Raw genomic sequence first — 27,611 nt, 5'->3', positions numbered from 1 at the left:
TCTGTTTTTCCCTTTTTGGCACTGGTAAATGTATCACTCTTCAATGAATTGTGGAAAAAGCTCTCTACCCATGGTGTCTGGAAAGAGATTAAAGGTGTCACAGGATACCAGACCAGGGGAAAAAACCCTGACAGGAACATCAGCAGATCTTTGTCCAGAGACCTACTGGAAACAGACCTGGGTTTTAATGATTCTCATCTCTCCTTCCCTGCAGGACTCTGTTCAAAGATGCATCGGGGACGCTGGATAAAAGTGCTCGTTTCTCCGCCATCTACAGACAGGACAGCAACAAGCTGTCCAACGACGACATGTTCAAACTGCTGGCTGACTTCAGAAAGTTAGTAACTCTCCTACTGTCTGCCCTTAATGGAATTCAAAATGTAGTTCGTTGTTGAAGTACTATATCTTACAGAAATGTTTCATTTGGATTATTCTTGCTTATTCTGAATGAGTACAGTGTTATAACAGTGGGTATTTCTTAAGCTGTATCCCATATAGAGGTTTGATGGCTTTAGAGACTAGATGGTCAGAGATTCTCTTTCACAATGAAGGCCTTGTACCCTAGATGTTTTCCCACCTTAACAAATATTTGGTTCTCCTCTTTGGTTCTGTCTGTTCACAGGGTAGTTTCCAGGAGGCTTGCCTGTTTTCCATCAGGTCCTCCTAGGTAGATGATAACAAAGGCATTAACCGCTGCTTATTTTGCTTCTCCTCCCTAGGCCAGAGAAGATGGCCAAGCTCCCTGTCATCTTAGGAAACCTAGACGTTACCATTGACAATGTTGCCCCTGACTTGACAAGTAAGCACTCCAAACTCAGCTCACACTGGGAACATGAAAGATGAAAGCGGTTTCTTTTAACGTCAGGTTGGTCTGATTATCTGTCGGCTGTTTATTTGATTCCCCCCCCCCCCCCCCCCCCTCGCCCCGTCTGTTCTGTGTCTGCGTGTTCGTAGGTTGTGTTACCTCATCCTACATTCCTGTGAAGACTTTTGCGAGCAGTGAGAAGACAAACATCTTCTTTGAAGTGGAGGAGTTTGTTCCCTGCATAGCCAAGTGCTCCCAGCCGTTCACCATCTACAACAATCACCTCTATGTCTACCCCAGGCACCTGAAGTACGACAGCCAAAAATCCTTCACAAAGGTATAGTCACAAACATTGACCCTACATTTCTGTTTGATCAAATTATGTATACTGTACATTTACGTGAATTTCAAATCATGAATCATATTTTGACGCAGTCTGTACACTGATGTATCAACTCCGCTATTTGCTATTGCATTTCATATGACTGCATAGTAGTGGTAAGGTACTTGTAACTTGTCCAACTTTCTCAAACTGAGAAAGAAACTTTGCTCTAGACAGTACAGCAGAAATGTGTTCCCGCCAGCATCTTCAAGTAGGTCAGCTTTGTTCTGTCTCTCTCCTCCCTCTCCCCTCAGGCTAGAAACATAGCTGTCTGCATCGAGTTCAAGGACTCGGATGAGGAGGAGGCTGTTTCGCTCAAGGTAAGCTCCTAGTCATATGACTCCTTCTGGCAGAGTTCCTGAAGCCACAGTGTCATTTGGTAGCAGAAGAACTGCATACTACTTAGGGGAGTAAACGTACTGTTGTTATTACCCACAGTGCATCTATGGTCGACCAGGAGGACCCCTGTTTACCAAAAATGCATTTGCTGCAGTATTACATCACCAACATAGCCCAGAGTTTTATGATGAGGTACGTTGTTATAACAAGCCAACCTGGCCATCTTTATACAGACAGCTCCAGTCATGATTAGTAAGCAGACGAAGCAGTGGCAGCATGTATGCTTGCTAACCCGTAGGGTGTATATTTTTGTTCCTGTCCCTCAGTTTAAGATGGAGCTTCCCACCCAGCTCAACGAGAAGCACCATCTGCTGTTCACCTTCTTCCACGTCAGCTGTGACAGCAACAGCAAGGCCAGCACCAAGAAGAGAGACGTGGTGGAGACACAAGGTATTTATTTATTTCACCTTTATTTATCCAGGTAGGCCAGTTGAACAGGTTCTCATTTACAACTGCGACCTGGCCAAGGTAAAGCAAAGCGGTGTGACCAAAAACAACAACGCCGAGTTACACATAAACAAACGTACAGTCAATAACACAAAAGAAGAGAAAAATCGAAAGATCTATGTACAGTGTGTGCAAATGTAGAAGAGTAGGGAGGTAAGGCAAAAAATAGGCCATGGAGGCAAAATAATTACAATTTAGCATTAACACTTGATAGTTGTGCAGATGATGACGTGCAAGTAGAGATACTGGGGTGCATAAGAGCAAGAGGATAAGTAACAATACGGGGATGAGGTAGTTGGCTGTGCTATTTACAGATTGGCTGTGTACAGGTACAGTGATCGGTAAGCTGCTCTGACAGCTGATGCTTAAAGTTAGAGAGGGAGATATAAGACTCCAGCTTCAGTGATTTTTGCAATTCGTTCCAGTCATTGGCAGCAGAGAAGTGGAGGGAAAGGCGGCCAAAGGAAGTGTTGGCTTTGGAGGTGACCAGTGAAATATACCTGCTGGAGCGCGTGCTATGGGTGGGTGTTGCTATGGTGACCAGTGAGCTGACATAAGGCAGGGCTTTACCTAGCATAGACTTATAGATGACCTGGATCCAGTGGGTTTGGCGACAAATATGTAGCGAGGGCCAGCCAACGAGAGCATACAGGTCGCAGTGGTGGGTAGTATATGGGGCTTTGGTGACAAAACGGATGGCACTGTGACAGACTACATCCAGTTTGCAGGTAGACACCAGACCCAGGATTAGGTTTGCAAAATTCCGGGAATTTTCAATACATTCCGGGAATTTTCAATAAATTCCCTGTTTTTGTTGTCTTCAGAAATCCTGGTTGGAGTGTTCCAGGTTTCCTACTTATTCCCTCCTGATTTCAGGCAATCCTCCAACCGGAACTGAAATTTTGCAACCCTACTTAGGATACAGCCCTCAAGGCCTAGGTCTAGTGTTAAGCCATGCAAATTCATTGTATCCACCCCGTTTCTTTCCATTGCCCTCCCCAGTATAACGATTTGTGTCTGTGCCAGTTTCCATTCTTCCCTATTCTCCCAGTGCTGAGTCACTGTTGGGCGTGACCATAGAGATCCTAGTAAATGAATTAGTTTTCTAATTCCTAATTCTATGGGTATGACACTGTCTGTGAGCAGACTGACAGTCCTGTCTCTTGTCCTTGTCTCTCCCCAGTGGGTTACGCCTGGCTGCCTCTGCTGAAGGATGGCAGGGTGATCATGAATGAGAGTCACGTCCCCGTGGCTGCCAACCTGCCCGCTGGCTACCTCAGCTGTCAGGAGGGTGTCAGCAAGGTAGCGCTCCCTTCACTCCCACAGACACACACACTGTGGCTTCCTTCTCCCTTTCCGTGGCTCTGTTTTTCTTTTTTTATTTAACTAGGCAAGTCAGTTAAGAACAAATTCTTATTTACAATGACGGCCTAGGAACAGTGGGTTAACTGCCTTGTTCAGGGGCAGATTTTTACCTTGTCAGCTCGGGGATTCGATTTAGCAACCTTTCGGTTACTGGCCCTACGCTCTAACCACTAGGTTACCTGCCGCCCCGTCCTTCATCACCGCAAGACTGAAAGAACATAATGGGTTTAAAGCAATCGGATTTAAACCTATCCAGTCATTATAGATCAGTAAAATCGAACCTATTTTGGCCGTGAAAGAAAGTAGAGCCGTGGGCCACAGACTTAACCTTTGTGTGTAGTGCCCTGCCTGTAAATTAGAGTTGGCACTGTGGGGATTACTTGTTGTCTGCCTCAAGGTTGTGTGAGATGTAATTATCCAATCAGGGAATGTGAAAGCGTACAACAGTGTGACCAAACAATATTAAGCTAATTGCATGCGAATATATGGCTGAATTATTTACTGATGTGAGTTTCAACTTAATCTTTAGCTTTAGATCTGTTGTCAGCGTTGTTTTGGATCAACCTACGGTAAACTTAAATGCCTTTCATTTTGTATACGTTTCTGCAACTACCTCCCCCTAACAAGCAATGTTTGAAATATGTCCTACCCTCTTGTGGCATTGCTACACTGATTCCTATCACGGAGTGCCGTTTTAAATACATCACCAATACATGTTGCGTGATCCAGTACATAACCAATGATAACCACTGTCGTTGTTTTTATGATTGAAATATGTCCCATGTCTCACGCAGCAGCATCCTGAAATCAAATGGGTGGATGGAGGGAAGCCTTTGTTCAAGGTGTCCACTCACCTCGTCTCCACAGTGTACACTCAGGTTGGTATCATTTCACAGATTAGCTCAGGGACACAACTGACCCAGGATTCTGAAAGGCTTGTTCTCCATTGTCTTTTCTAGAAATCTTGTGTTCTAACAGCTCTACCTTTTTTTTCTTTCCTCTATAGGATCAACATTTGCACAATTTCTTTGCCCACTGTCAGAGCACAGAGTCTGTAGCCCAGGTGGCGGCAGGAGAGCTGGTCAAGTATCTGAAGGTAAAGCAGCAACTGTGGCACCTATGGGTCTGACAGAAATGACGCTTGTCACATCTCCCCAGCACCTGTCACCCATCACTCTGATTTCCTCAGGATGTTTAGAAATCTGTGCTTGTTTCCTCAGGCTGGGGTGGGACAATGCTAACATGACCCTAGGCTCTAATCCACGGGTGCTCTCTCCATTGTCCCCCTGTGGACATCGACATTTTCAGATGCATCTCTGGGGTGCTCATGTAAACACACTAGTCCACAGCACACAAACAATGGCAAGAGGGTCACACAAGATCAGGATTTAGCAGAGAGCGTTTCACTGGCAGGTTGCCAAATTATTTGGCCGGCTTTGGCTGTGTTAGCGGCCCCTACAAATGTAGGCTCTTAATTTGATCACCTTGTTGCAGGGGAACTTTCCTGCAGTGCAGGAAACACTTTGTGTATTTGGGGTTTAAAAAGGCTTCTGAAGTTTTTAAATTCCACTTTGAAATTTTACACTTGATCTTCTGTTATAATAATGTATCAACCCCTACAAAAATGTCCATTAATTATAATCCACATATTTCACATTTCCTGTTGCCACAGGATTATTTTCCTGCTGTAGCAAACTGTCTCAAATTAAGATCCTAAATACCCAGTGATGCACCAGTGCCCCGCTCTGCCTCATTCCAGGATAGACGTGTTTGTGTGATTAACACATGCTTATTCTCAGGTGTGTCCTGTTATTCTGTGCGACTTCCGTTTCCTCTTACGCAAGCTTGTGTTTGTTTTTTTTCCCGCCTCTTTTGGATGTGGGATGGAACTTTCACCCCCTCATAGACTCCGAGACTGATTAGAGCCAGGATGGGAGGGAATGTTTACAGTACGCCACCAAGCATTTACATTGAAGCTGATTCTTGTTCTCATGTAGCCTTGTTTTATCTCCCACTCAGAATAGTTTTATCGATTAAGTCAATTCTGATCATGCAGTTAACCCTGTCTAGCTCTTTAATGTGCTTGTGGATGATATTCTGCAGGTTCAGAACACAATGCCTTGAGCATCTTATTTACTGCATTCTACCCCCACCCACCTCAGAGTCTTCATGCTATGGAAAGTCACGTGATGGTTAAGTTCCTGCCCACCACTCTCAACCAGCTGTTCCGGGTGTTGACAAGTGCCACCCATGAGGAGGTGGCCGTCAACGTCACCAGGTCAGTGGTCTGGCTCCCAAATGGCACCCTTTTCCCTATCTAGTGCAATACATTTGACTAGGGCCCATAGGGAAACTCTATGGGGCATAGGCTGCCGTTATGGACATAGCCATAGACATGGTACACTGGGTTCTCTATGGAAGCCTCAGTGTTGACATAAACCACAAACATGTTATTATTGCAGAACTCTTACACATGCTTTTTGCCCCGTTCAGAGTCATGATTCACATTGTTGCCCAGTGCCACGAAGAGGGGTTGGAGCACTACCTGCGATCATATGTCAAGGTAATCGTCATACTGGTCCATTTATCATATGGCACATTTTCTTATGCTGTGTTTATAGAAAAGCTGTTCTTTTTTTTTGTCTCTTTCCTGGTTCAGTATGTGTTTAAGACCGAGCCATACACAGCCACTACCACGAGAACAGTACATGAGGAGCTGGCCAAAGCCATGACTGCAATTCTAAAGCCTTCCACAGACTTCCTCACCAGCAACAAGCTGCTTAAGGTAATAGATAGCACAGCATTAGTGTGGAAAAGGAGACGATGGACATTTGCATCAGGTTTCATGTTGGCATTGATTTGTATTTGTTTCTGTATCTCTGTTTCGTAGTACTCCTGGTATTTCTTCGAAGCCTTAGTAAAGTCCATGGCCCAGTACTTGATTGAGAGCAGTAAAGTCAAGGTAAGTCTGATGTTGACACTTTACTAAGCCAACTAAGTCTTCATTTTTCTTTTATAGAAATGTCAGCTTATCAGTGATCGTTCCTAACATGCACAGCCATGTGGGCTGCCACATTCCTCCCACAGAATAAAGCACAGCCATAACTAACCATCGCCTCAATGCTATCCACAGCAATCTCTCCTAACCAACCATAGCCCTGAGTTTCCTCTCTGGCATGGCCGTGTATAATCAGGAAGCTGCTGTAGGAACCATTAGGAGTGTGCCACACTAAACAGAGGAAACAGGGACACTCCATTAAGGATTCCCCCTCTGCTGTGGTTTTGTGGTGGTTCACTGGGATGGCCTCTCTCTGGGAATAGCTGTGGTGGGATCAGGAACACAACAACTTGTTGTTGGAAGTGTGTCGCTCTTCATGCACCACATTGGAAATTAGTGTTGTATATGAGTTTCATGTGTGAGCCTCTTGGCCCTACTAGAATCCTAACCAAAAAGGTAATTAAATCAAATAAAAAATGTACTGTAACACCACGAACAGTAACAGCTCTGGCGGTAACAGCTTGTCTCTGTTTCTCAGCTGTCCAGGAACCAGCGTTTCTCGGTCGGCTTCCACCACACGGTGGAGACCCTGGTCAACATGATGATGCCCCACATCACCCAGAAGTACAAGGACAACCTGGACGCAGCCCGGAACGCCAACCACAGCCTGGCTGTCTTCATCAAGGTCAGCTGGTGCCGTCTGATTGGCTAGTCTAGCTCCGTTGGTCCTCCTTGTAGTTGGTTCGGGATAATAACAATGTATTGGTGTTAATTAGAGGTTGATGATATCCACTGTTCTGAGCTGTATGTGGAAATGTCCTTTCTTTCCTGTGTCCACAGCGCTGTTTCACCCTGATGGATAGAGGCTTTGTCTTCAAGCAGATCAACAACTACATCAACTGTTTTGTGCCCGGAGACCCCAAGGTAGTTATCATGATTTAAATCATTATGATGACTCATTACAAATGATAGTCCACCACTATACCTTTTTTGTTTCTTACACTAACGTGCTCTTATTTTCAGACTCTGTTTGAGTTCAAGTTTGAGTTCCTGCGTGTCGTATGTAACCACGAGCACTACATTCCCTTGAATCTGCCCATGCCTTTTGGAAAGGGGAGGATACAGAGATTTCAAGGTGAGCGCATTTCTATCATTTGGGCCAAATAAAAGCGAGTGTACGCAGGTATACCAGGGTCATATGAGGTACATCGATTCAACTAGAAGCACAAGGCTTTTGTAATATGAAGTTTTGAGGGCTGTCTACCAAAGGCTCTTGTCCATTTTTACATAGAGTGTTTCAGCAGAGAGTGTTTCAGCAGATAGTGGATTCAATCGTTTCTCCAGCAGCATCTCGTCAAACTCAAGCACAGTACCCGTACTGTCCAAGTTCTGTCAGCCAAATGTCATAAAGACACGTTACAGTATATCATGTACTGTTCTCTTTGTGTTCTTGCTGCCTCTGTTTTGGAATAGAGCTTATTTGTTTGTTTCCACTTTGTTCCTCTTCTCTCTTTTGCCAATTAGCTTTACTTTCTCCCAACATGGAGTCATACAATAATCCTGTAGGTAGGTTCAAGGTGTGCTGTTTGCTTGTCCTGTCAGAAAAAAAAATACTTTGACCCACCCCCCCCCCCTCCCTTTTAATTATGGCCACATGGGCAAAAGAATCCCCTTGAACAACTCAATTGAATCATTCATTCAACAGCGTCATTGCATACATTTGGCGTGGATGTGGAATGATTCATTTGTCTCTCCCATGTCTAATACTAAATGATTTATCTCCATCTATATGAACTGTAATTGGCTGTAAGGAATGAGTTAGAAAATGTATGGGTGTGTGTACGTTTTAATTCTTTGGACTACAAAGCGTTCTTATTTCTGTGACTAGGGTTTGGATTGTGCAACTATAGCAATAGGTTTGTACTTGAGGGCAAAAGTTTTTCCTTTTTTTCCCAATTTGATTTCAATTTCGGAGGTGTTTTACATTTAAAATGTGCATGTAAACCAATTACAGCTCATATTGAGGCTAACAGTGGATGTGAAATTTTATCACCATTTCAGTACACCTTCTGTGTGTCACTTGTGATTTGATTTGACTTGTGCCTCATGCTCTGTGACGCTCCGGTTATTTGCCAGTCTGTTACCCATAACAACCACCTTGCTTGCTAACTGTATCTGTTTATTCACTGCCTGGTCCCTGACTCCTTTAGACTCATAATTACCAGACAAATTGCCGATCTGTGTAGCAAAACAGAATGTAAGCTCGTGAGCCTTCCAGGATGGTTGTACGAGGTTATAACTCCTGTCTGGTTGTCTATTTTGACTGATAATCTCTGTTATATACATTTTATTGTAATACAACCACTCTTCTTTTGATTTTAGTTGTTGCGTATTTTTTTTATTATTGTATCTAATCAATTATCATAAGTGATCATGAAAATGTAATCATATAGTAGCTCACTGTAACCAATATGTGTTATCCTATCCTTACGCAAATACATTATCAGCATGGATTGGGGTTGTTTTGTTGTTGGTTTGTTTGAATACTTTATCTTGTTGGAAAAGTTTCTCAGCGTTGGAAATAGTTTTGTGGACCGGATTACAATCTTTATTAGAGTTCAAGTGCAGTTGAACTTCATTCGGATGGCGCCAGTCTATTTAAGGGCAAAGGTCGGCTCAGTGCTACACTTGGTGATATTGTTTACATCGGGGCAGATAGTTTAGGTTCAGGACTTCCTCCTAAAGTTTGTCTCCTGTCTGTCCTCCTTCCAGACCTCCAGTTGGACTACTCGCTGACAGACGACTTCTGTAAGAACCACTTCCTGGTTGGGTTGCTGCTGCGGGAGGTGGGCGGGGCCCTGCAAGAGTTTCGAGAGATCCGTCAGATATCCATCCACGTGCTCAAGAACCTGATGGTCAAGCACACCTTTGACGAACGCTACACCTCCAAGGTAAGCAGACAAATTCCCTCCACCTCTTTCCTCTAGTCGTTTTGAAATTCATCATAAGGGACAATGAAGTTTAATCAGAGCTTTATCTCTGTTTCAGAGCCAGCAGGCTAGGTTGGCAACTCTCTACCTGCCCCTGTTTGGTCTGCTCCAGGAGAACGTCAACAGGCTTAATGTGAAGGAAGTCTCCCCGTTCATCATCAACCACTCCAACAATGTAAGGCTGACATCTAGTGGCTGGCTACCACCACAACTCAAAGCCCTACCTGTAAATGTTTGACTTTACTAATGGTCCATTTTCCTTTCAGAATGGAAGAGATGACCCACTCCTGGGCAACTCCATGATGATGACGCCTCCACGCTCCAGTACTTTGTTAGACAACAGTTTGCACAAGGATGTGTTTGGGGTTATCTCTGGCACCGGTGAGATTCAGTCGGCTTTTGGCAGGCAACGATATGACACTCGACTCATGTTGTCCCGTGGCAATTGAGCGACATGCGGGCCATGAGTTTAACTGTGCTGTTGTCTTTGTTCTCCAGCCTCCCCCCACGCGTCCTCCACCCCCAACGTTAACTCTGTCCGCCACGCTGACTCCCGGGGCTCCCTCATCAGCACTGACTCTGGCAACAGTCTTCATGAGAAGAGCAATGATAAGACCAACTCCCTGGACAAGGTACAACTCCATGGAGTCATAGTACAGCCACTGTCATGGACCATTACTTAAAGTTGATCATTTCTGCTTTAACTTATTGAGGGTGTAGCCTATGCCTGTTGTATGTGTCCTACTGGCACATGACCTCCATCAGGATATCAGATCACGGCAGTGCTGTTAGTCCATTTGGGCTAGAAATAAATCTGTACGGGTCAATATGAGTTTAGCAGCTATTCAGTGAATGAGATTTAGGCCACGTATTTAGTTGAGGATGTTTCATGCATCATTTTCTGTGTTTCTCACTGACACATAAGAGGTGCATCCATTACGGTGGCAAGAAAAAGTATGTGAACCCTTTGGAAATACCTGGATTTCTGCATAAATTGGTCATAACATTTAATCTGATCTTCATCTAGGTCACAACAATAGACGAACACAGTCTGCATAAACTAATAACACACAAACAATGATACGTTTTCATGTCTTTATTGAACACACCGTGTAAACATTCACAGTACAGGGTGGAAAAAGTATGTGAGCCCTTGGATTTAATAACGGATTGACCTTCCTTTGGAAGCAATAACCTCAACCAAACGTTTTCTGTAGTTGCGGATCAGACCTGCACAACGGTCAGGAGGAATTTTGGATCATTCCTCTTTACAAAACTATTTCAGTTCAGCAATATTCTTGGGATGTCTGGTGTGAACTGCACTCTTAGGTCAGACCTCAGCATCTCAATCGGGTTGAGGTCAGGATTCTGACTGGGCCACTCCAGAAGGTGTATTTTCTTCTGTTGAAGCCATTCTGTTGTTGATTTACTTCTGTGTTTTGGGTCGTTGTCCTGTTGCATCACCCAACTTCTGATGAGCTTCAATTGGCGGACAGATAGCCTTACATTCTCCTACAAAATGTCTTGATAAACTTGGGAATTCATTTTTCCGTCTGATTGCAAGCTGTCCAGGCCCTGAGGCAGCAAAGCAGCCCCAAACCATGATGCTCCCTCCACCATACTTTACAGTTGGGATGAGGTTTTGATGTTGGTGTGCTGTGCCTTTTTTTTCTCCACACAGTGTTGTGTGTTCCTTCCAAACAACTCAACAGTAGTTTAATCTGTCCATAGAATATCTTGTCAGTTGCGCTGTGGAACATCCAGGTGCACTTCTGCAAACTTCAGACGTGTAGCAATGTTTTTTTTGGGGCAGCAGTGGCTTCATCCGTGGGATCCTCCTATGAACACCATTCTTGTTTAGTGTATTACCTATCGTAGGTTGTTAGCATGTTCCAGAGATTTCTGTAAGTCTTTAGCTGACACTCTAGGATTCTTCTTAACCTCATTGAGCATTCTGCGCTGTGCTCTTGCAGTCATCTTTGCAGCAAGGCCACTCATATGGAGAGTAGCAACAGTGCTGAACTTTCTCCATTTATAGACAATTTGTCTTACTGTGGACTGATGAACATCAAGGCTTTTAGAGATACTTTTGTAACCCTTTCCAGCTTTATGCAAGTCAACAATTCTTAATCTTAGGCCTTCTGAGATATTTTGTTTGAGGCATGGTTCACATCAGGCAATGCTTCTTGTGAATAGCAAACTCAAATTTTGGGAACATTTTTTATAGGGCAAGGCAGCTCTAACCAACATCTCCAATCTCGTCTCATTGATTGGACTCCAGGTCAGCTGACTCCTGACTCCAATTAGCTTTTGGAGAAGTCATTAGCCTAGGGGTTCACATACTTTTTCCAACCTACACTGGGAATGTTTAAATATGTATTCAATATAGACAAGAAAAATACAATCATTTGTGTGTTATTAGTTTTCTATGTTTGTCTATTGTTGTGACTTCAAATTTTATGACCAATTTATGCTGAAATCCAAGTAATTCCAAATGGTTGACATATTTTTTCTTGCCACTGTATACCTGTGACAGTTGTGAGGTTACCCCTATTAACTTGTGGTTGTACAATTGACTCCTCCACCCACCCACACACTCCTGCTGCTGGCAGAAGGAGAATATCAGGCGGAGACACTCTGCCAACGTGCTGCACTTCTTTTCCGAGCCCGAGGACGCCGTGCTTTCCATTCGCTCCAAGCGCGCCACCATGGACTTTTCCCTGCTCACTGTCCCCAGTGTCTCAGAGAATCATGTCCCGCATCACACCACCACTCCACTCCAAGTACAGAATACCAATAAACCTCCCTCACCCCTCGCTTCCTCCCAAGAGTGTCCCATCTGGGAGTGTGTGTGAGAGAGTGTGTATGTGTGTTTTAGTCTTTGCCGAGTTCCTTTCTTTGCCAGGCGGATGATACAGTTTCGTCTCTGGTGCCATGAAGCTCAGCTACTGTGTGACTTCATGGGGCTTTCTGTAGGAGTGATACACACAGCTACTGTGCGGCTTCATGGGGCTTTCTGTAGGAGTGATACACACAGCTGGAGCCTCTTTATTTTTTGATCTCGCTCACATGTGCTGTGTGACTTTTCTATCTAAGTCTGTAAGAGTTCTGAGGACCAGTTTTTGTAGGATCTTCCCTTTCTTTGTGTTATGTTTCTCTCAATTTTTTTTCCACTGTTTTTTCTTTTTGAATGATACTCTGAGGAGACAGTTAGCCAGAAGGGGAAAGAAAAACATGAATGTGTAATATCTGCTTAATTTTTAGGCTGTGAATGATACCCATGTAGTATATTTCCAATTATAAATCTTTCTTAATAAATAATGCATGCAAATTATCGCCTACCCTCTTCAGTCAAGTTCCCAGACTTATTTGGGGCAGCTAAGTTTAGCTGCTAACTTTCTCTGTCAACACTCCTCCAAGACAAGACGTAGCTTCAGTCTTTCCGTGAGGTCATCCTCAGTTAGGAGTTCTGGTCTAGACTAACTCACCGCTGGCAACGGAAGACGCTGTATTCCGCCAAACCCACGCTGTGGTATAACTCCTGGTTCCTGCTCCCTGCACTCTGTCCCGGCTTGGAGAATTCTAGTGATTAGGCCCTGCACGTAGAGCTGGCAGTCTCACCCACGTCTAGAGGCCAACAGGGCCTGAGTGACTGACTCCATTAGTGTAGTCATACTGCACCGTGAGTCATACTACATGCTTATCAGCACATCGTATCACATGAATACTAATGTATAGGATGGAGATGTACTGAAGGGCAATTTAGTATTACATAATAATGGCAATGATAAACTCTCAATTTTTTTTGTGTTTGCTGATGAATGTACATTCATCAGCGTTCAATATTTTAAATGTCCTAGTTTTTTTTTCTACCCGTTTTGCCTTTTAGAACATGGACGGATTAAGATTAGATGACAAAGTAGACAACAAAATGGCAAATATGTCAACAAAGACAGGAATAGGACAAATACTACAAATCTCCCAATAGCATTATGCTGTGAATAGAGCAGTGCAACATGGCATAAGTAGAGTGTTGTAGTGTATTCCAGCTGATCTCTGACCAGCTCGTCTGTCCCTCAGAACCAGCCAGCCTCAGCCCTGGGCAGCAGCCTACTGCGCTGTGACAAACTGGACCAGGCTGAGATCAAGAGCCTGCTCATGTGCTTCCTGCATGTCCTCAAGAGCATGTCTGAGGGTAAGACCACACCTCTCTCTAGTGCAAGTACATGATTATATGGTCTTTTGGGGGGGGGGGGGTTAGGATATGCTTAGTGACCCGTGTTTTCTACAGCCAGTAGTTTCCCCAAGACTACATCCCACATGACACCCTATCCTCTATTTAGTGCACTGCTTTTGACCCAGTGCCATTCGGGACGCAGCGCAGGTGACTCTCTAACTCCCTTCTATCCTTCGTTCAGATGCTCTGTTTACATACTGGAACAAGGCCTCGTCTGCTGAGCTCATGGACTTCTTCACACTAGTAGAGTAAGAAGTGAACTCGGCTTGGCCGTGTTGTCGTTGTCCTGATGCTACTCCATACCATTTACCGTGCATATCGGGGGATGTTTAAGCGTCCTCTGTCCACATTGAGTAACGATGAGTCTCCCAACGTTTTTGTTTCCAGGGTGTGTCTCCATCAATTCAGATACATAGGAAAAAGATCCATCGCAAGGTAATGTTGTTGTCAGAATGGCTCAATTAGTTGTATGTAGCTCGTATGTAATACCTGTATATGAGACTACTCTACGTTCATGATTTATTACACTTTCATATATTTTATTTGTTTATATAATTGTGTTGATTCAAATGTTATGTTAATGTTGTGTGAATATTGTCCAACCATTTTTAGTGACATGATATTGTGCTATTTTAAGGTATAGGAATGAATGTCGTTTTGTAGTAACACCTGAGACCAGAACACAAACCTGTGACTGATATTTCTACCAATAGGCCCAAAACAGTACTAATGTGTGGTTTGTTGAGCTTGGTTAACATTGTGTGTACAGTAAAGCCCCTGAAACACTACACCTTATAAACACACTATCCAGTACGCTCATAATTTGCCTTTGGACTCTGGCACACACATTCTCTGTGGGAGCTCTGCGCCGGACACACTGATGGCTATGGGTCTCTCACTCCACTCTCTCTAACCCACCACCACTCTCTCTGTTTTTCTGTTCATTTAAATGCTGGCAAGTTTAATATAGTTTAAAAAAACATGGCTCCTGCCCCCTCCTGCTTGGGTAAGACTAGAGGTGGAATTAACTCTCCTATACTAAAAGCATGTTGTCTTCTCTCTTTTCTGATTGGCCATCTTATAACAGCACACAACTGATTGGGCATGTAATAGCACCTCACTACTCTACCCTGACATAAGCGTCACCGTATATAGTGTCCGTCACTGTCATGTGCATGCGCTGGCTTCTGCTGCTACTATCTGCTGTAATGCTGATCTGGCACTGTCTGACCCATCGCATGAGAAACACCCTTCTCTGAATCGCCTCACAACTATGCTTTTACTTCTCAACACTGAATCAAGACTGTATAGATGATCAGAAATCGGAAGAGTAGCAGTCTGTTAAATTAGCTCAAAGATGCTCCAAATATACCTAGAGCAGACATTTGTTCATGTCCTAGAGGTGCGCTTGATTTTCTCTTTAACCCTATTTCTAGCCTGGGAGACAGTTTATGATTAAGACGACCACAAAGGAGTCTTAAACTGATCTGGTTACCAGGCTATACAGTATATCCTACCTATTTTTTTTTTTTAATCAATAGAATAGTTAGGTATGTGTAATATCCAGTCTAACCTGCTTGACTAACCCTGGTCCTGCTGGTAGTGAGCCACTCGTCTAACAGTGTCCTGTTTCCTCATCAGGAACCAGGAAGGGGTGGGACTCGTAGCAGCACATGAGCGGAAGTCTCAGACTCTGCCTGTGTCCCGTAACAGGGCGGGAATGATGCATGCCCGCTTACAGCAACTCAGCAGCCTGGATAACTCATACACTTTTAACCACAGTAAGTGCCCCCAAACACCCACCTCTAAACCAAAGGCCCCTCTGCTCCTCCCTCTGTAGTCAGTCATCATCATCATCCTCTTCATTAGAATCATGTGTGCCAAACCCAAGTCCAAAGTCAGCCGTTCTAGAGCCGTCCATGGATGTTGTGGTTTTGAGGGAATAAAAGTTAGGGGTTTTATCCTAGAGTACATGAACCCTTGGGTTGAAGGGATGGTTTTCACCGGGCCAAGTTCACTGTGTAACGTTATACTGACTTCACCGAGAGCAAAAGAGATTCAACTCTATAGTATAGGGTGTCTGTTACATGATTCCCTTTAATGAAGTGGATTTCTTTGTGTTTTCAGTGTAAGAAAGATTTCAAGTGTTCTTGGAATAGCTGTAGACCATGGTAAGAATGTATCAGGTCAACGACAGGCAGCTTACAGACTATTTACTATTAGCTCTGTTCATCTGGTTGAATTAAGAGCATGCCATTTTAGCTGAGAATGAGCCATTTTAAACCCTCTGATCCCTCTATCCTGTTCATTTCTGTTCTCCTAACTCATTTCATTGTATTCAAACCTCTGAAAAATCACAAGTTCAATGCATTTTGTTTTCAACTCCACGGAATATTATTTCCTCCTCTGAAGCAAGGTTTTCTACCTTGATACTAATGATGACTATTCTCTCTGACTGTATTGTAATGATTACTCACGAGGGCATTTATGCAGCCCTGACTCAGTCTGCAGATCAAATGGCACCCTATTCCCTATACCAGAGCCCTATGGGTCCTGTTTAAAAGTAGTGCACTAAATAGGGAATAAGGTGCAATTTGAGACTCAGTCAGAGCAGCATAAGAATTTAGGGGTGATTTGAAAATGCTCCAGCAATGTGGTGTGTGTGTGTGTGTGTGTGACCCTGCAGCCTATAGCCACTCTGATGCTGACGTGGTGAACCAATCGGTCCTGGAAGCTAACATTGCCACGGAGGTCTGCCTCACCGTGCTGGACACTCTCAGCATCTTCATCATGGGATTCAAGGTACATTCCTAGCTGTGGTTTCTGTTGGTTATAATAAGCGGTCCTCAACATGTAAAAGTAATCTCAATGCCTTATGTGATTGTTATCCCAAAGTTGAAACTCCCTCTTCAGTTTTGCCTTACCAATCACTGACAAGAACGCAATCCTGCCTGTGTACATACATACAGTACATGCGTTTGATATGCCTTGTTTGTGATTTTATTGGATATGTCACCTTTTTCCCCACATCTTACTTGATGTTGTCTGTTACTGCCAGTCCCCTGGCTTTTGAAGATGAATGTCTGTACTTGTATGTCTTTAGACCCAGCTCTGTTCGGACCATGGCCACAACCCGCTCATGAAGAAGGTGTTCCAGGTCCACCTCTGCTTCCTGCAGATCAACCAATCAGAGACGGCCCTCAAGCAGGTCTTCACCTCGCTGCGCACCTTTATCTACAAAGTAAGGAGGCCAGTGGTCCTCAACACTTCGCAGTAGTGAAGTGTTTTTCTCTCCCTGTCTTAAATGTGCCGAGTATCTAATCATCACTGTGTGTCTGTTTCCAGTTCCCCTGCACCTTCTTCGAGGGTCGTGCGGACATGTGTGCTTCGTTCTGCTACGAGATCTTGAAGTGCTGCAACTCGAAGCTGAGCTCCATCCGCAGTGATGCCGCCCACCTCCTCTACTTCCTCATGAAGAGTAACTTTGACTACACCGGGCGCAAGTCCTTCGTCCGCACTCACCTACAAGTGAGAGATAGAGGGTTTCCCTTCTACATGCTGATACAGTCTCCTCTGAACATTTCTATGTAGCAGCACGCTCTATGGAGCTTTCCTAAAGAGCGGTTTGGTTGATGGTTATGGTAGTAGTTTCGTATTGATGTGTGCATTTCCTGCCCTCACGCCCAGGTGGTGATTGCCGTCAGTCAGCTGATCGCTGATGTCATTGGTATCGGAGGAACCCGCTTCCAACAGTCCCTGTCTATCATCAACAACTGTGCCAACAGTGACAAGACCATCAAGGTCAGAACCCGATGGACACTCTATTCTCATTCAAAACTCCATGCCATCAGTATTGCTTGGTCTTTAATGAACATATTAAATGAAATATATTACAGCCAAGGTTGGACCACTTGAATAATCTGCTGTATTATCCTGTGTAGAACACTGCTTTCCCGTCAGATGTGAAGGACCTGACCAAGCGGATCCGGACGGTCCTGATGGCCACGGCTCAGATGAAGGAGCATGAGAGAGACCCAGAGATGCTGGTGGACCTGCAGTATAGCCTTGCCAAGTCCTACGCCAGCACACCCGAACTCCGCAAGACTTGGCTGGACAGCATGGCCCGCATCCATGTGAAGAATGGAGACCTGTCCGAGGTCTGTACCAGGCTAGGGGTCAGAGTTTGGGCCTAAAAATATATGAGTATAAGTCAATGCCAGAGGGATGGGTGTTATTTTGATAGGTGTAGTTATTTAAGGAATGGATTATGGTAGAATCTCTATATACACAGTATGATGTTATATGTTGAATTCAAGTAATGTGGGTGGCTGGTAAAACATACTGACCTATCTGGGATGTTCTCTGTTGTCCACAGGCAGCCATGTGTTATGTGCACGTGGCGGCACTGGTGGCCGAGTATCTCCGGAGAAAAGGTGCGTTTTCCGTCAGCAGTAGAGATGTTGCTGATGATTGTCATTCGATGGTGCCGTTGTCTCTTTTCAAGACAGGAGAACTTCACAAGGGGTTCATGAATGGTCAGCGCAATGTGATTTTAATGAAAATATTGGTAGTTATTAGTTTATTAGTCAGTAGTCCAATACTATACTGTGATTAGTGTACATAGCACTATGTAATTTGTGATTCTTTCTACGTTCCGATACGATCGGAACGTAGAAATGGGGGAGAAAATGGGGGATGAGTGTGATGGGGGAGAAAATCGATACAGTGACACATAGGGATATTATTTTTGACGATATAGGGTGTTGTTTTGACAATATCGCAATATTATTTTTGCGCTAGTTGGCTGTACCTGCACCAAAACTCCTTCATAGTTTTTTTTTTTTTTTCCTCCGGCTTCTTTTTAACTAGGGAGACAGTTTGTTTTCAGCACTTCTATTTCTATATCTGATCAAAACACGTTTTCTCATGGCTCTCTCTGTCCCTCTGTAGCAGACATATGGTGAGGAATATGTTTGGAACATCAAATCGCAATAAAATGGCGGTGTTGAATCGCAATACATATACAGTTGAAGTCGGAAGTTCACATACACCTTAGCCAAATACATTTAAAATACATTTTTCAAAATTCCTGACATTTACTCCTAGTAAAAATTCCCTGTCTTAGGTCAGTTAGGATCACCACTTTATTTTAAGAATGTGAAATGTCAGAAAAATAGTAGAGAGAATGATTTATTTCAGCTCTTATTTCTTTCATCACATTCCCAGTGGGTCAGAAGTTTACATGCTACCCAATACTAATTGAGTGTATTGCCTTTTAAATTGTTGAACTTGGGTCAAATGTTTCGGGTAGCCTTCCACAAGCTTCCCACAATAAGTTGGGTGAATTTTGGCCCATTCCTCCTGACAGAGCTGGAGTAACTGAGTCAGGTTTGTAGGCCTCCTTGCTCGCACACACTTTTTCAGTTCTGCCCACAAATTTTCTATGGGATTGAGGTCAGGGCTTTGTGATGGCCACTCCAATACCTTGACTTTGTTGTCCTTAAGCCATTTTGCCACAACTTTGGAAGTATCGCTTGGAGTCATTGTCCATTTGGAAGACCCATTTGCGACCAAGCTTTAACTTCCTGACTGATGTCTTGAGATGTTGCTTCAATATATCCACATAATTCTCCTACCTCATAATGCTATCTATTTTATGAAGTGCACCAGTCCCTCCTGCAGCAAAGCACCCCCACAACATGATGCTGCAACCCCCTTGCTTCACGTTTGGGATGGTGTTCTTTGGCTTGCAAGCCTCCCATTTTTCCTCCAAACATAACGATGGTCATTATGGCCAAACAGTTCCATTTTTGTTTCATCAGACCAGAGGACATTTCTCCAAAAAGTATGATCTTTGTCCCCATGTGCAGTTGCAAACCGTAGTCTGGCTTTTTTATGACGGTTTTGGAGCAGTGGCTTCTTCCTTGCTGAGCGGCTTTTCAGGTTATGTCGATATAAGATTAGTTTTACTGTGAATATAGATGCTTGTGGACCCGGTTCCTCAAGCATCTTCACAAGGTCCTTTGCTGCTGTTCTGGGATTGATTTGCACTTTTCGCACCAAAGTACGTTCATCTCTAGGAGACTCCTTCCTGAGCCGTATGACGGCTGCGTGGTCCCAAGGTGTTTATACTTGCGTACTATTGTTTGTACAGATGAACGTGGTACCTTCAGGCGTTTGGAAATTGCTCCCAAGGATGAACCAGACTTGTGGAGGTCTACATTTTTTTCTGAGGTCTCCGCTGATTTATTTTGATTTTCCCATGATGTCAAGCAAAGAGGCACTGAGTTTGAAGGTAGGCCTTGAAATACATTCACAGGTACACCTCCAATTGACTCAAATGATGTCAATTAGCCTATCAGAAGCTTCTAAAGCCATGACATCATTTTCTGGGATTTTCCAAGCTGTTTAAAGACACAGTCAACTTAGTGTATGTAAACTTCTGACCCACTGGAATTGTGATACAGTGAATTATAAGTTAAATAATCTGTAAACAATTGTTGGAGAAATTTGTTCTGTCATGCACAAAGTAGATGTCCTAACCGACTTGCCAAAACTATAGTTTGTTAACAAGACATTTGTGGAGTGGTTGAAAAACAAATTTTAATGACTCCAATCTAAGTTTATGTAAACTTCCGACTTCAACTGTAGAATCGTATTAATCGCAATACATATCGTATCTCCACCTAAGTATCGTGATAATATTGTATCGTGAGGTCCCTGACAATTCCCAGACTTAGTATGTATCAAGCGCCTCAGAGTTAGGGTGCTGATCTAGGATCAGGTCCCTCCTGTCCGTATTCAATGTGATCTAAAAGGCAAAACTGATCATAAATCAGCACTTTTGCTCTGAGATGCTTGATACATACAGCCACAGATTTTGTCATGTAACATTGTAATCTGTCGGTCTGTGTAGTTTCACACACAGCTTTTTAACACCAGAGGGATAATCAGCTCTGTGAAAGCAGGTCCACTCATAGCACACTGTATAAGAGAGCAATTATCTGTTTCCCTGACAACACATTTTGACCTTTTGCCTGTTAGTACACCAGATAATGTTCTGAATGATGCTATATTTTCCCCTTAGTGTATAACCTGTATAAAACACCACAGAAAGAAGAAAATGTCTGTCTATTTGGTTTATTGATGATGGTCACATCTCCTTAACGTCCGTAGGCATGTTCAAGCAGGGTTGCTCAGCCTTCCGGGTGGTCACTCCCAACATTGATGAAGAGGTGTCCATGATGGAGGATGTGGGCATGCAGGATGTCCACTTCAATGAGGTGAGAGACTAGCAGCCTGCTGCTCTCTGCTGCTTGATCAATACATGAGTTCTGGTGCTCGTTTGAATGTCCTTTTTTGGGCGGGGCATTCACAACTCTATCTTTTTTTTTTAATGATCAGTTTATATCCTTGGATCATTTCCAGCACACTTGCTGCTAAATTTTGGAGTTTGCACTTTCCTGGAGATAACATCTCTACAAGATAGCTGCCTAGTTATCAATGAAACAGCTCTGCTCCATACTATCAAACAACATGCAAAACAAAAGCACTTACTGAACAACATGCAACCAATTCCACATCTAATGATACGCTTGAATTTATTACAAATAAATCCTCTCTGTTCTCTAATAAGGCACAGTGTAGCTTATCAATCTGTGTGGCATATGATAGCCGTCCAATAGCCATTTAGAGTTGATGCGGAACAAATGTGCATTTAAATCCCATTTTCATATCCTGTTCAGCGTATCCTCATTATACAGGATGTCATTGGAGTTATACAACCGTTGATGTTGCGTTGCATCAAGGACAATAGGCCTCCAGTACTTTCTCTTTGCACTAACCTTCATACAGCTTTCTAAATGTTCATTAATCTTTGAAATGAAGCCCTCGTGTTGTCTATAGTCAGATCACCTTCGTGTGGACACCATATGAAAAGTGGTGTTTTCTCTCGTCCTTTCTCCAAAACAGGATGTACTGATGGAGCTGTTGGAGGAGTGTGCTGATGGCCTGTGGAAGGCTGAGCGCTATGAGCTCATCTCAGACGTCTACAAGCTCATCATCCCCATCTATGAGAAGCGTAGGGACTTTGAGGTACAGCAGCAGACCTGCACCCACTGTTGGTTCCGCTCTCAAGGTCATGGGGCTCCACAGTAAAGGATAAAGGCCCAAAAATTGATAAAAGATGCTGATTCTTATCGGTGTCTTTCTCAATTCCACAGAAACTGGCTCACCTGTACGACACGCTCCATCGTGCCTACAGCAAAGTGACCGAGGTCATGCACACGGGCAAGAGGCTGCTGGGCACATATTTCAGAGTGGCTTTCTTTGGTCAGGTGAGCTAGCGATTGAAATCTGACGGTAGGCTGTTGTATCACAGAACAATGCAATGGAGATCTCACATTGTTTCACTTTCCCGCTATACTATTGCTTTTTCCCTTTCAAATACAGTATGCAGGTATTTCGATTTTGAACTAATTATATTTTCAATGTATTGTTTAAGATTAATTCAAATTCAAGGCACAAATGGCTAAATTCATAAGTGCCCTTTATCCCCCAAAAAAGAATCTTGATTTGAGCATGGGAGCTGCTGGAAGCGTTTTGATTGATAAAAGCATGACCACGTCATGTGCCCTTTTGTTATCCATTCTAATACTTTTTTCCCCTGCTTTTCATCCTCTTTAAAGGCAGCGGTAAGTTCTGCAGTAGGATCTGCTCCTGAACAGCCAAAATCTGTGCGTGGTGTGCTGTTGTTGTAATCCATGCCATTATTTCAGACAAAGTGTGCTGCTTAAAGCTCTTAGCAGTTACATTAACTCACTAACCTTCCGCCAACTTTTTGTGTTTGGTTGTGGCAACAGCATTGCATGTTGCTGATTCAATGGAATAATAGACTGTCTTCTTAGCTTCCATTTTCCAATGTTATTTTCAGTCTTCTTACACCTGGTTCTTCCTCGTTTTTCACTGTGTTAACTCTTGTGTTTTGCAGTTGTTGCTTTTGACAGTTTGCTTTGGCGTGGATAACCTTCATAGAACCATGTTACAGTGTATGTGGTGTTATAGTGTGAACACTTACATGCTATAGTTGTAGTCTGGGTAGTGTTGGAATAACTGATTTTTTGTTTTCTGTTGCTCTACCTACAACTCCGTAGCAGTACCAGTTTACTGACTCTGAGGCTGAGGTAAATGAATGAGAAAGCGAATAACGTGGTAGGCACTCTGCGTTAGAGCTTAAGGCTTGTGATGTGCCCCTGTTAGTGCAGTCAGTGGTATTAACCGCCGCCTAGCTTATCCATCTCGACCCTCTACTACTTTCTGGCTTAGTGTTGCCCTGACAACAAGCATATTATTCAAGGTTCAATGGGAGGATTCCATTTTTCATCTCTGTATCCATTCATCCAGGTGATAGCTACTTCCCCGTTCAGCTACAGTGTTGAGGGATTTTTGTATTGTTTTTTGGGTATAAATACTGTGCACCCTTTGATGGAGTGAAATCCTAACCCCTGCGTCCATCCTTTTATTTGTCCAGTAGCACTGATCCTAGATCAGTTTTGTTTGTTTCTGTGCTTTGACTGTGACACAGATCCAGGGATATGTATTTTGGGATTATTTCTTGCTCTTAGCTTCAGGATATTAAATTGTTGCTGTCACTCATCCCATTTCCACAGACAATTAGTCAACACGGCGTAGTGCCTTGCTCATTTGTCTGTTATACTCTTGTTTTTAAGTCTTCATACTGCTTTTGACGTCGTTGTTACATGAACACCTTGACATTTGGGTTTTCATTGGTTTCCTTTTCTCTAGTACTGTAACCATAGTGTGTATTTTTGGCTTCCTCCTAGGGATTCTTTGAGGATGAAGATGGTAAAGAGTACATCTACAAAGAACCCAAATTCACCCCACTGTCAGAGATATCTCAGAGGCTACTCAAGCTCTACTCTGACAAGTTTGGCCCAGAGAATGTTAAGATCATTCAGGACTCTGGGAGGGTAAGTGTCAAACCTTTACTCTTGGTATTTGACCCTCGTTTTGTGTTTTCGACGGTTGTGATTGGTCATTCCTCTTATTGGTCATTTATGTTATGTGTTCTGATTGGTCCTTTGTGTTATGTGTCCTATCCAGATCAACCCTAAAGATCTCGACTCGAAGTATGCCTACATCCAGGTGACCCATGTCACCCCGTTCCTGGAAGAGAAGGAGCTGGTGGACAGGAAGACAGACTTTGAGAAGAGCCACAACATCCGACGCTTTGTCTTCGAGATGCCCTTCACCGTGTCGGGGAAGAAGCAGGGAGGGGTGGAGGAGCAGTGCAAACGCAGGACCATCCTGACCAGTAGGTGTTCCACTTCATCTAGACAGTTAGGGCCAATGAAGGGACCCATAGGTCGACATCTTATTCCAAATGTATGTTCATTGATGTACAGGGGGCCTGACAACATCTGTAAAGAGTTTCCTATTGCTTACACAGTGAGACAAACCTATAGATGACTCTCAAGGAAAATAATGTGACGCAAATATCAGACACATTCCTTATCACTCAAACATGATCAGTGCATAGTGCTTCGAACACTCCCTGAGTGTAGCTGGGAAAGGGGAGGGTATCCAGGTAATCTACAGATGTGTAGTCCATGGGATCATGCTGTGGAGCAGACAATGGTAATAAACACATCGGTCAACACAGTTCCAGTCACAGGGGAATATTGATGTTAAACATGTCGGAGCATCTATAGTATTTACTTTGACAAGCACCTTATACCCATAGAAACCTTTTCTAGCACAGGCATGTACCTGTATCTCTACCTGGCATAATATTGCTGTAGGAAGGGTCCTGTGCAATAATGGAAATATCTGATTAGGTTCTGAGTATGTCAGCTCTTTGTTAATAATATTTCTTCATCCTAATTGGTTGTGTTTTATTGTTTTACAGTGTAAAACACTCCAATGTACAAACTTCATCTTGTATCTTCATTATCTGATAAGGCTGCCTTGCCTCAAAGGTCTTTAGTGAGTGAATGGGCAAGTCTCACGCCATCAAACTGCTTAGGACACATATCTGTCTGAACCCCTAATAAACGTATGTGTGGGTGAGGATGTTTTACGCACCTAATAGGTTGAGCAACCATGTTCACATCCATTTCTCTCTCTCTCTCATAGCAACACACTGTTTCCCCTATGTGAAGAAGCGTATTGCGGTGATGTACCAGCATCACACAGACCTGAACCCCATAGAGGTGGCTATAGACGAGATGAGCAAGAAGGTGGCCGAGCTGAGACAGCTGGTTTCCACTAGTGATGTGGACATGATCCGCCTGCAGCTCAAACTACAGGGCAGCATCAGTGTCCAGGTACATGCCTATGTCCTCATAAACCACAATTCCTGTCCTCACTAACCACATCCCCTGTCCTCATAAACCACAATTCCTGTCCTCACTAACCACATCCCCTGTCCTCACTAACTACATCCCCTGTCCTCACTAACCACATCCCCTGTCCTCACTAACCACAGCCCCTGTCCTCACTAACCACAGCCCCTGTCCTCACTAACCACAGCCCCTGTCCTCACTAACCACAGCCCCTGTCCTCACTAACCACAGCCCCTGTCCTCACTAACCACAGCCCCTGTCCTCACTAACCACAGCCCCTGTCCTCACTAACCTCTGCTCACAAGCCCAATCTTCTGTCCTCACAGAGCACAGAAACACAACTTCTTCATTAATTTACCCATTCACCTATTTTATTCAATATTTAGAAATTCTATATGGCAAAGACATCCCTCAACTTTCCAATGTAAAATAAATGTTCTTCTCACCTTTTAGGTAAATGCTGGTCCCCTCGCATATGCCAGAGCTTTCCTGGATGATGCCAGCACCAAGAAGTATCCTGACAACAAGGTCAAACAACTTAAAGAGGTCTTCAGGTGAGTTCTTACTGAATACACATTCCCATGCCACACAACATATCTCTCCACTAAGTAATTACAGAAGACCATGAATTACATACACAATGTATTATGTATGACACTGGCCTTTTGTGGAGCAGGCAGTTTGTGGAGGCGTGTGGCCATGGCCTGGGCATCAACGAGCGGCTGATCAAAGAGGACCAGCAGGAGTACCATGACGAAATGAAGGCCAACTACAGAGACCTGGCCAGAGAGCTGTCCGCCATCATGCACGAGCCAGTAAGGAGGAGCTACCTGCTAGCATAACAAACATTGGGACTCAATATTGTTTGTGCATCAGTTGTTTTTATGATTTGTACATTTTGGAGGAATCTGTTCTATTTGTTCTGATTGCAATGCTGGTGAAACAGTTTAGTTTGAGGAATGTTATGAATCTAACCGTTATTATAAGGCATTGGAAATGCATAGTCTAATATTTGATCTTTGATATCCCCCTTTTCCCTCTGTTTTTCCTTTGTGCTGACATGAGCAGATTGGATGGTAAAACATCTTTGGCATGGGCTTTATTTTGTGTCATTACTCCTAATTAAATTGTCTAAAATAGACCATTTATCATTTAGCATCACCTTGAACTCTCTTCCTCACTCCCTTCCTCCGCCTTCCAGATCAGTCCAGTGGAGGATGGCATGAAGAGCGTTCTTCCAGACTCGCTGCACATCTTCAATGCCATCAGTGGTACCCCCAGCGGTGCCACCATTGCGGGCATGCCCAACTCCTCCTCTGTGGTGTGAGATCCACTGGGATTGGCTGACTCCTGACCTCAACGCTCCGCATGCACGCGCCAACCAGTGCTGCCATGAGCCCCAATTCCTGCTTCACTGCTCTCCTTATCATCAAGTTTGCTCTGGCTAAAGTGAGACAATATTAATGTTCTTTTAACCTTCTCTCACCCCTCCTTTGGCTTGTCCCGTGGGCCAGGACAAAGGACCATGTCGTTTTCTGTTTTCACTATCGTATACAGTACAGCCACTCTGTGGAGGCTGGGACCAGGGACATTGATCCATGAGGACGACTGAACTAAAGGAGTTCCACATGAACAGAGGGGAGTGGGTGGAGGCGAGGTGAGGCATGGTGGGGTTGTCAATCTGTGGAGCAGACATACAGAATGAGGGGGGACTGGTGTATCCTCCACCCTGCGTCTTGAGTCTGACTGGGGTTCCTGTCTGTGTAGTGCTGGGGTTCCATGATATATACTGTATATGACATCACTGGTAGTGTTTCCTGTGGAGACGTTCCTGTAGGGATCCTTAAAGCAACACAAATGTGCATGTGATGTCACTAGCTCCCCGTCAGCCTCCTGTCGTCTCATTTTCATCTCTTTGTTTTGATCATTTGTCTTCTGCTCTGAACTCTTCAAGTGATCTTGTATGTACATTATTCCCCTTTGATAAATCTCATATTGATGTCTTGGTGAACTATATTTGCTGCATACATTGGCATTCATCTCTCTGTACATGAAGACTCGTTATGTTTTTACATTGCTGCAACTTAATGGAAAAAGAGCCTCCTATGAAAACATTAGTGTTCAACCTTAATCACTGAAATGTCTTAGAATGGGATTTTTTGTATTATTATTTTTACAGCCATGCATATAAGTATATTCCAAGCTGTTAATTCTTGTATATAAAAAAGGAGTGCAATATTTGTCTTTTGCAAGGTGTCTTGCTGTGTTGGGTTCAATACACTGTAAAGATGTTTGTCCTTCTTGCCAAAGCAACGAGGTGTGGATCCAGAGATGAGGCCTACTGTGGTAGTTTATATGAAGCTTTGACCATTTTAGTGTTCATTAACATGTTAATGAAATCATTTTTATATTTGGGAAGCATTGGGTTTTTTATTTTTATTTAACAGAAAGTCACTGTTCTGCTGTATACAGAAATGTTCCCTAATGCTTTTCTTTTAAATAAAATTCCCTTATTTCTCTGCACTTCTACTTGATTTCCTTATGAACCTTTCTCACAACATTGATGGAAGTAGTCTAGTAGCTTATTGACTGTAACGTTGTTTTGTATGATACAGTATTATCTAA

The 27,611-nt window shown here is 43.6% G+C and overlaps 1 protein-coding gene across 9 annotated transcripts in view; it reads left to right on the top strand.

Annotated features, from left to right (window-relative positions):
* The window catches only part of LOC106586262 (dedicator of cytokinesis protein 9), a 122,673-nt gene extending 95,164 nt beyond the window's left edge, over positions 1-27,509 (top strand). For 2 of the 9 annotated variants that reach the window (XM_082968935.1, XM_082968936.1), the window contains exons 15-54: positions 215-337; positions 720-799; positions 955-1,142; positions 1,442-1,507; positions 1,626-1,718; positions 1,853-1,976; positions 3,217-3,335; positions 4,193-4,276; positions 4,405-4,494; positions 5,561-5,676; positions 5,892-5,961; positions 6,058-6,183; positions 6,289-6,360; positions 6,935-7,081; positions 7,237-7,320; positions 7,420-7,531; positions 7,921-7,962; positions 9,169-9,347; positions 9,445-9,561; positions 9,653-9,767; positions 9,885-10,018; positions 13,467-13,581; positions 13,805-13,871; positions 14,011-14,058; positions 15,265-15,404; positions 16,310-16,425; positions 16,727-16,864; positions 16,969-17,151; positions 17,311-17,424; positions 17,565-17,780; positions 17,999-18,158; positions 20,800-20,906; positions 21,595-21,717; positions 21,846-21,959; positions 23,466-23,612; positions 23,746-23,956; positions 24,778-24,968; positions 25,440-25,540; positions 25,663-25,801; positions 26,188-27,509. In XM_082968935.1, coding sequence (XP_082825061.1) covers positions 215-337; positions 720-799; positions 955-1,142; positions 1,442-1,507; positions 1,626-1,718; positions 1,853-1,976; positions 3,217-3,335; positions 4,193-4,276; positions 4,405-4,494; positions 5,561-5,676; positions 5,892-5,961; positions 6,058-6,183; positions 6,289-6,360; positions 6,935-7,081; positions 7,237-7,320; positions 7,420-7,531; positions 7,921-7,962; positions 9,169-9,347; positions 9,445-9,561; positions 9,653-9,767; positions 9,885-10,018; positions 13,467-13,581; positions 13,805-13,871; positions 14,011-14,058; positions 15,265-15,404; positions 16,310-16,425; positions 16,727-16,864; positions 16,969-17,151; positions 17,311-17,424; positions 17,565-17,780; positions 17,999-18,158; positions 20,800-20,906; positions 21,595-21,717; positions 21,846-21,959; positions 23,466-23,612; positions 23,746-23,956; positions 24,778-24,968; positions 25,440-25,540; positions 25,663-25,801; positions 26,188-26,313 — 4,837 coding nt within the window. In that variant the 3' untranslated portion in view covers positions 26,314-27,509. The remainder of the gene's footprint in view (positions 1-214; positions 338-719; positions 800-954; positions 1,143-1,441; positions 1,508-1,625; positions 1,719-1,852; positions 1,977-3,216; positions 3,336-4,192; positions 4,277-4,404; positions 4,495-5,560; positions 5,677-5,891; positions 5,962-6,057; positions 6,184-6,288; positions 6,361-6,934; positions 7,082-7,236; positions 7,321-7,419; positions 7,532-7,920; positions 7,963-9,168; positions 9,348-9,444; positions 9,562-9,652; positions 9,768-9,884; positions 10,019-13,466; positions 13,582-13,804; positions 13,872-14,010; positions 14,059-15,264; positions 15,405-16,309; positions 16,426-16,726; positions 16,865-16,968; positions 17,152-17,310; positions 17,425-17,564; positions 17,781-17,998; positions 18,159-20,799; positions 20,907-21,594; positions 21,718-21,845; positions 21,960-23,465; positions 23,613-23,745; positions 23,957-24,777; positions 24,969-25,439; positions 25,541-25,662; positions 25,802-26,187) is intronic. The other 7 variants (XM_014173354.3, XM_014173355.3, XM_082968937.1 and 4 more) reach the window with 6 other exon arrangements.
* The last annotated feature ends 102 nt before the right edge of the window (positions 27,510-27,611 follow it).

Source organism: Salmo salar, chromosome 25 (genome assembly GCF_965601325.2).
Source record: "Salmo salar chromosome 25, fSalSal1, whole genome shotgun sequence".
Classification (NCBI taxonomy): domain Eukaryota; kingdom Metazoa; phylum Chordata; class Actinopteri; order Salmoniformes; family Salmonidae; genus Salmo; species Salmo salar.
The sequence above is the reverse complement of the archived record's forward strand: the minus strand, read 5'-3'. Positions and strand labels throughout refer to the sequence as shown.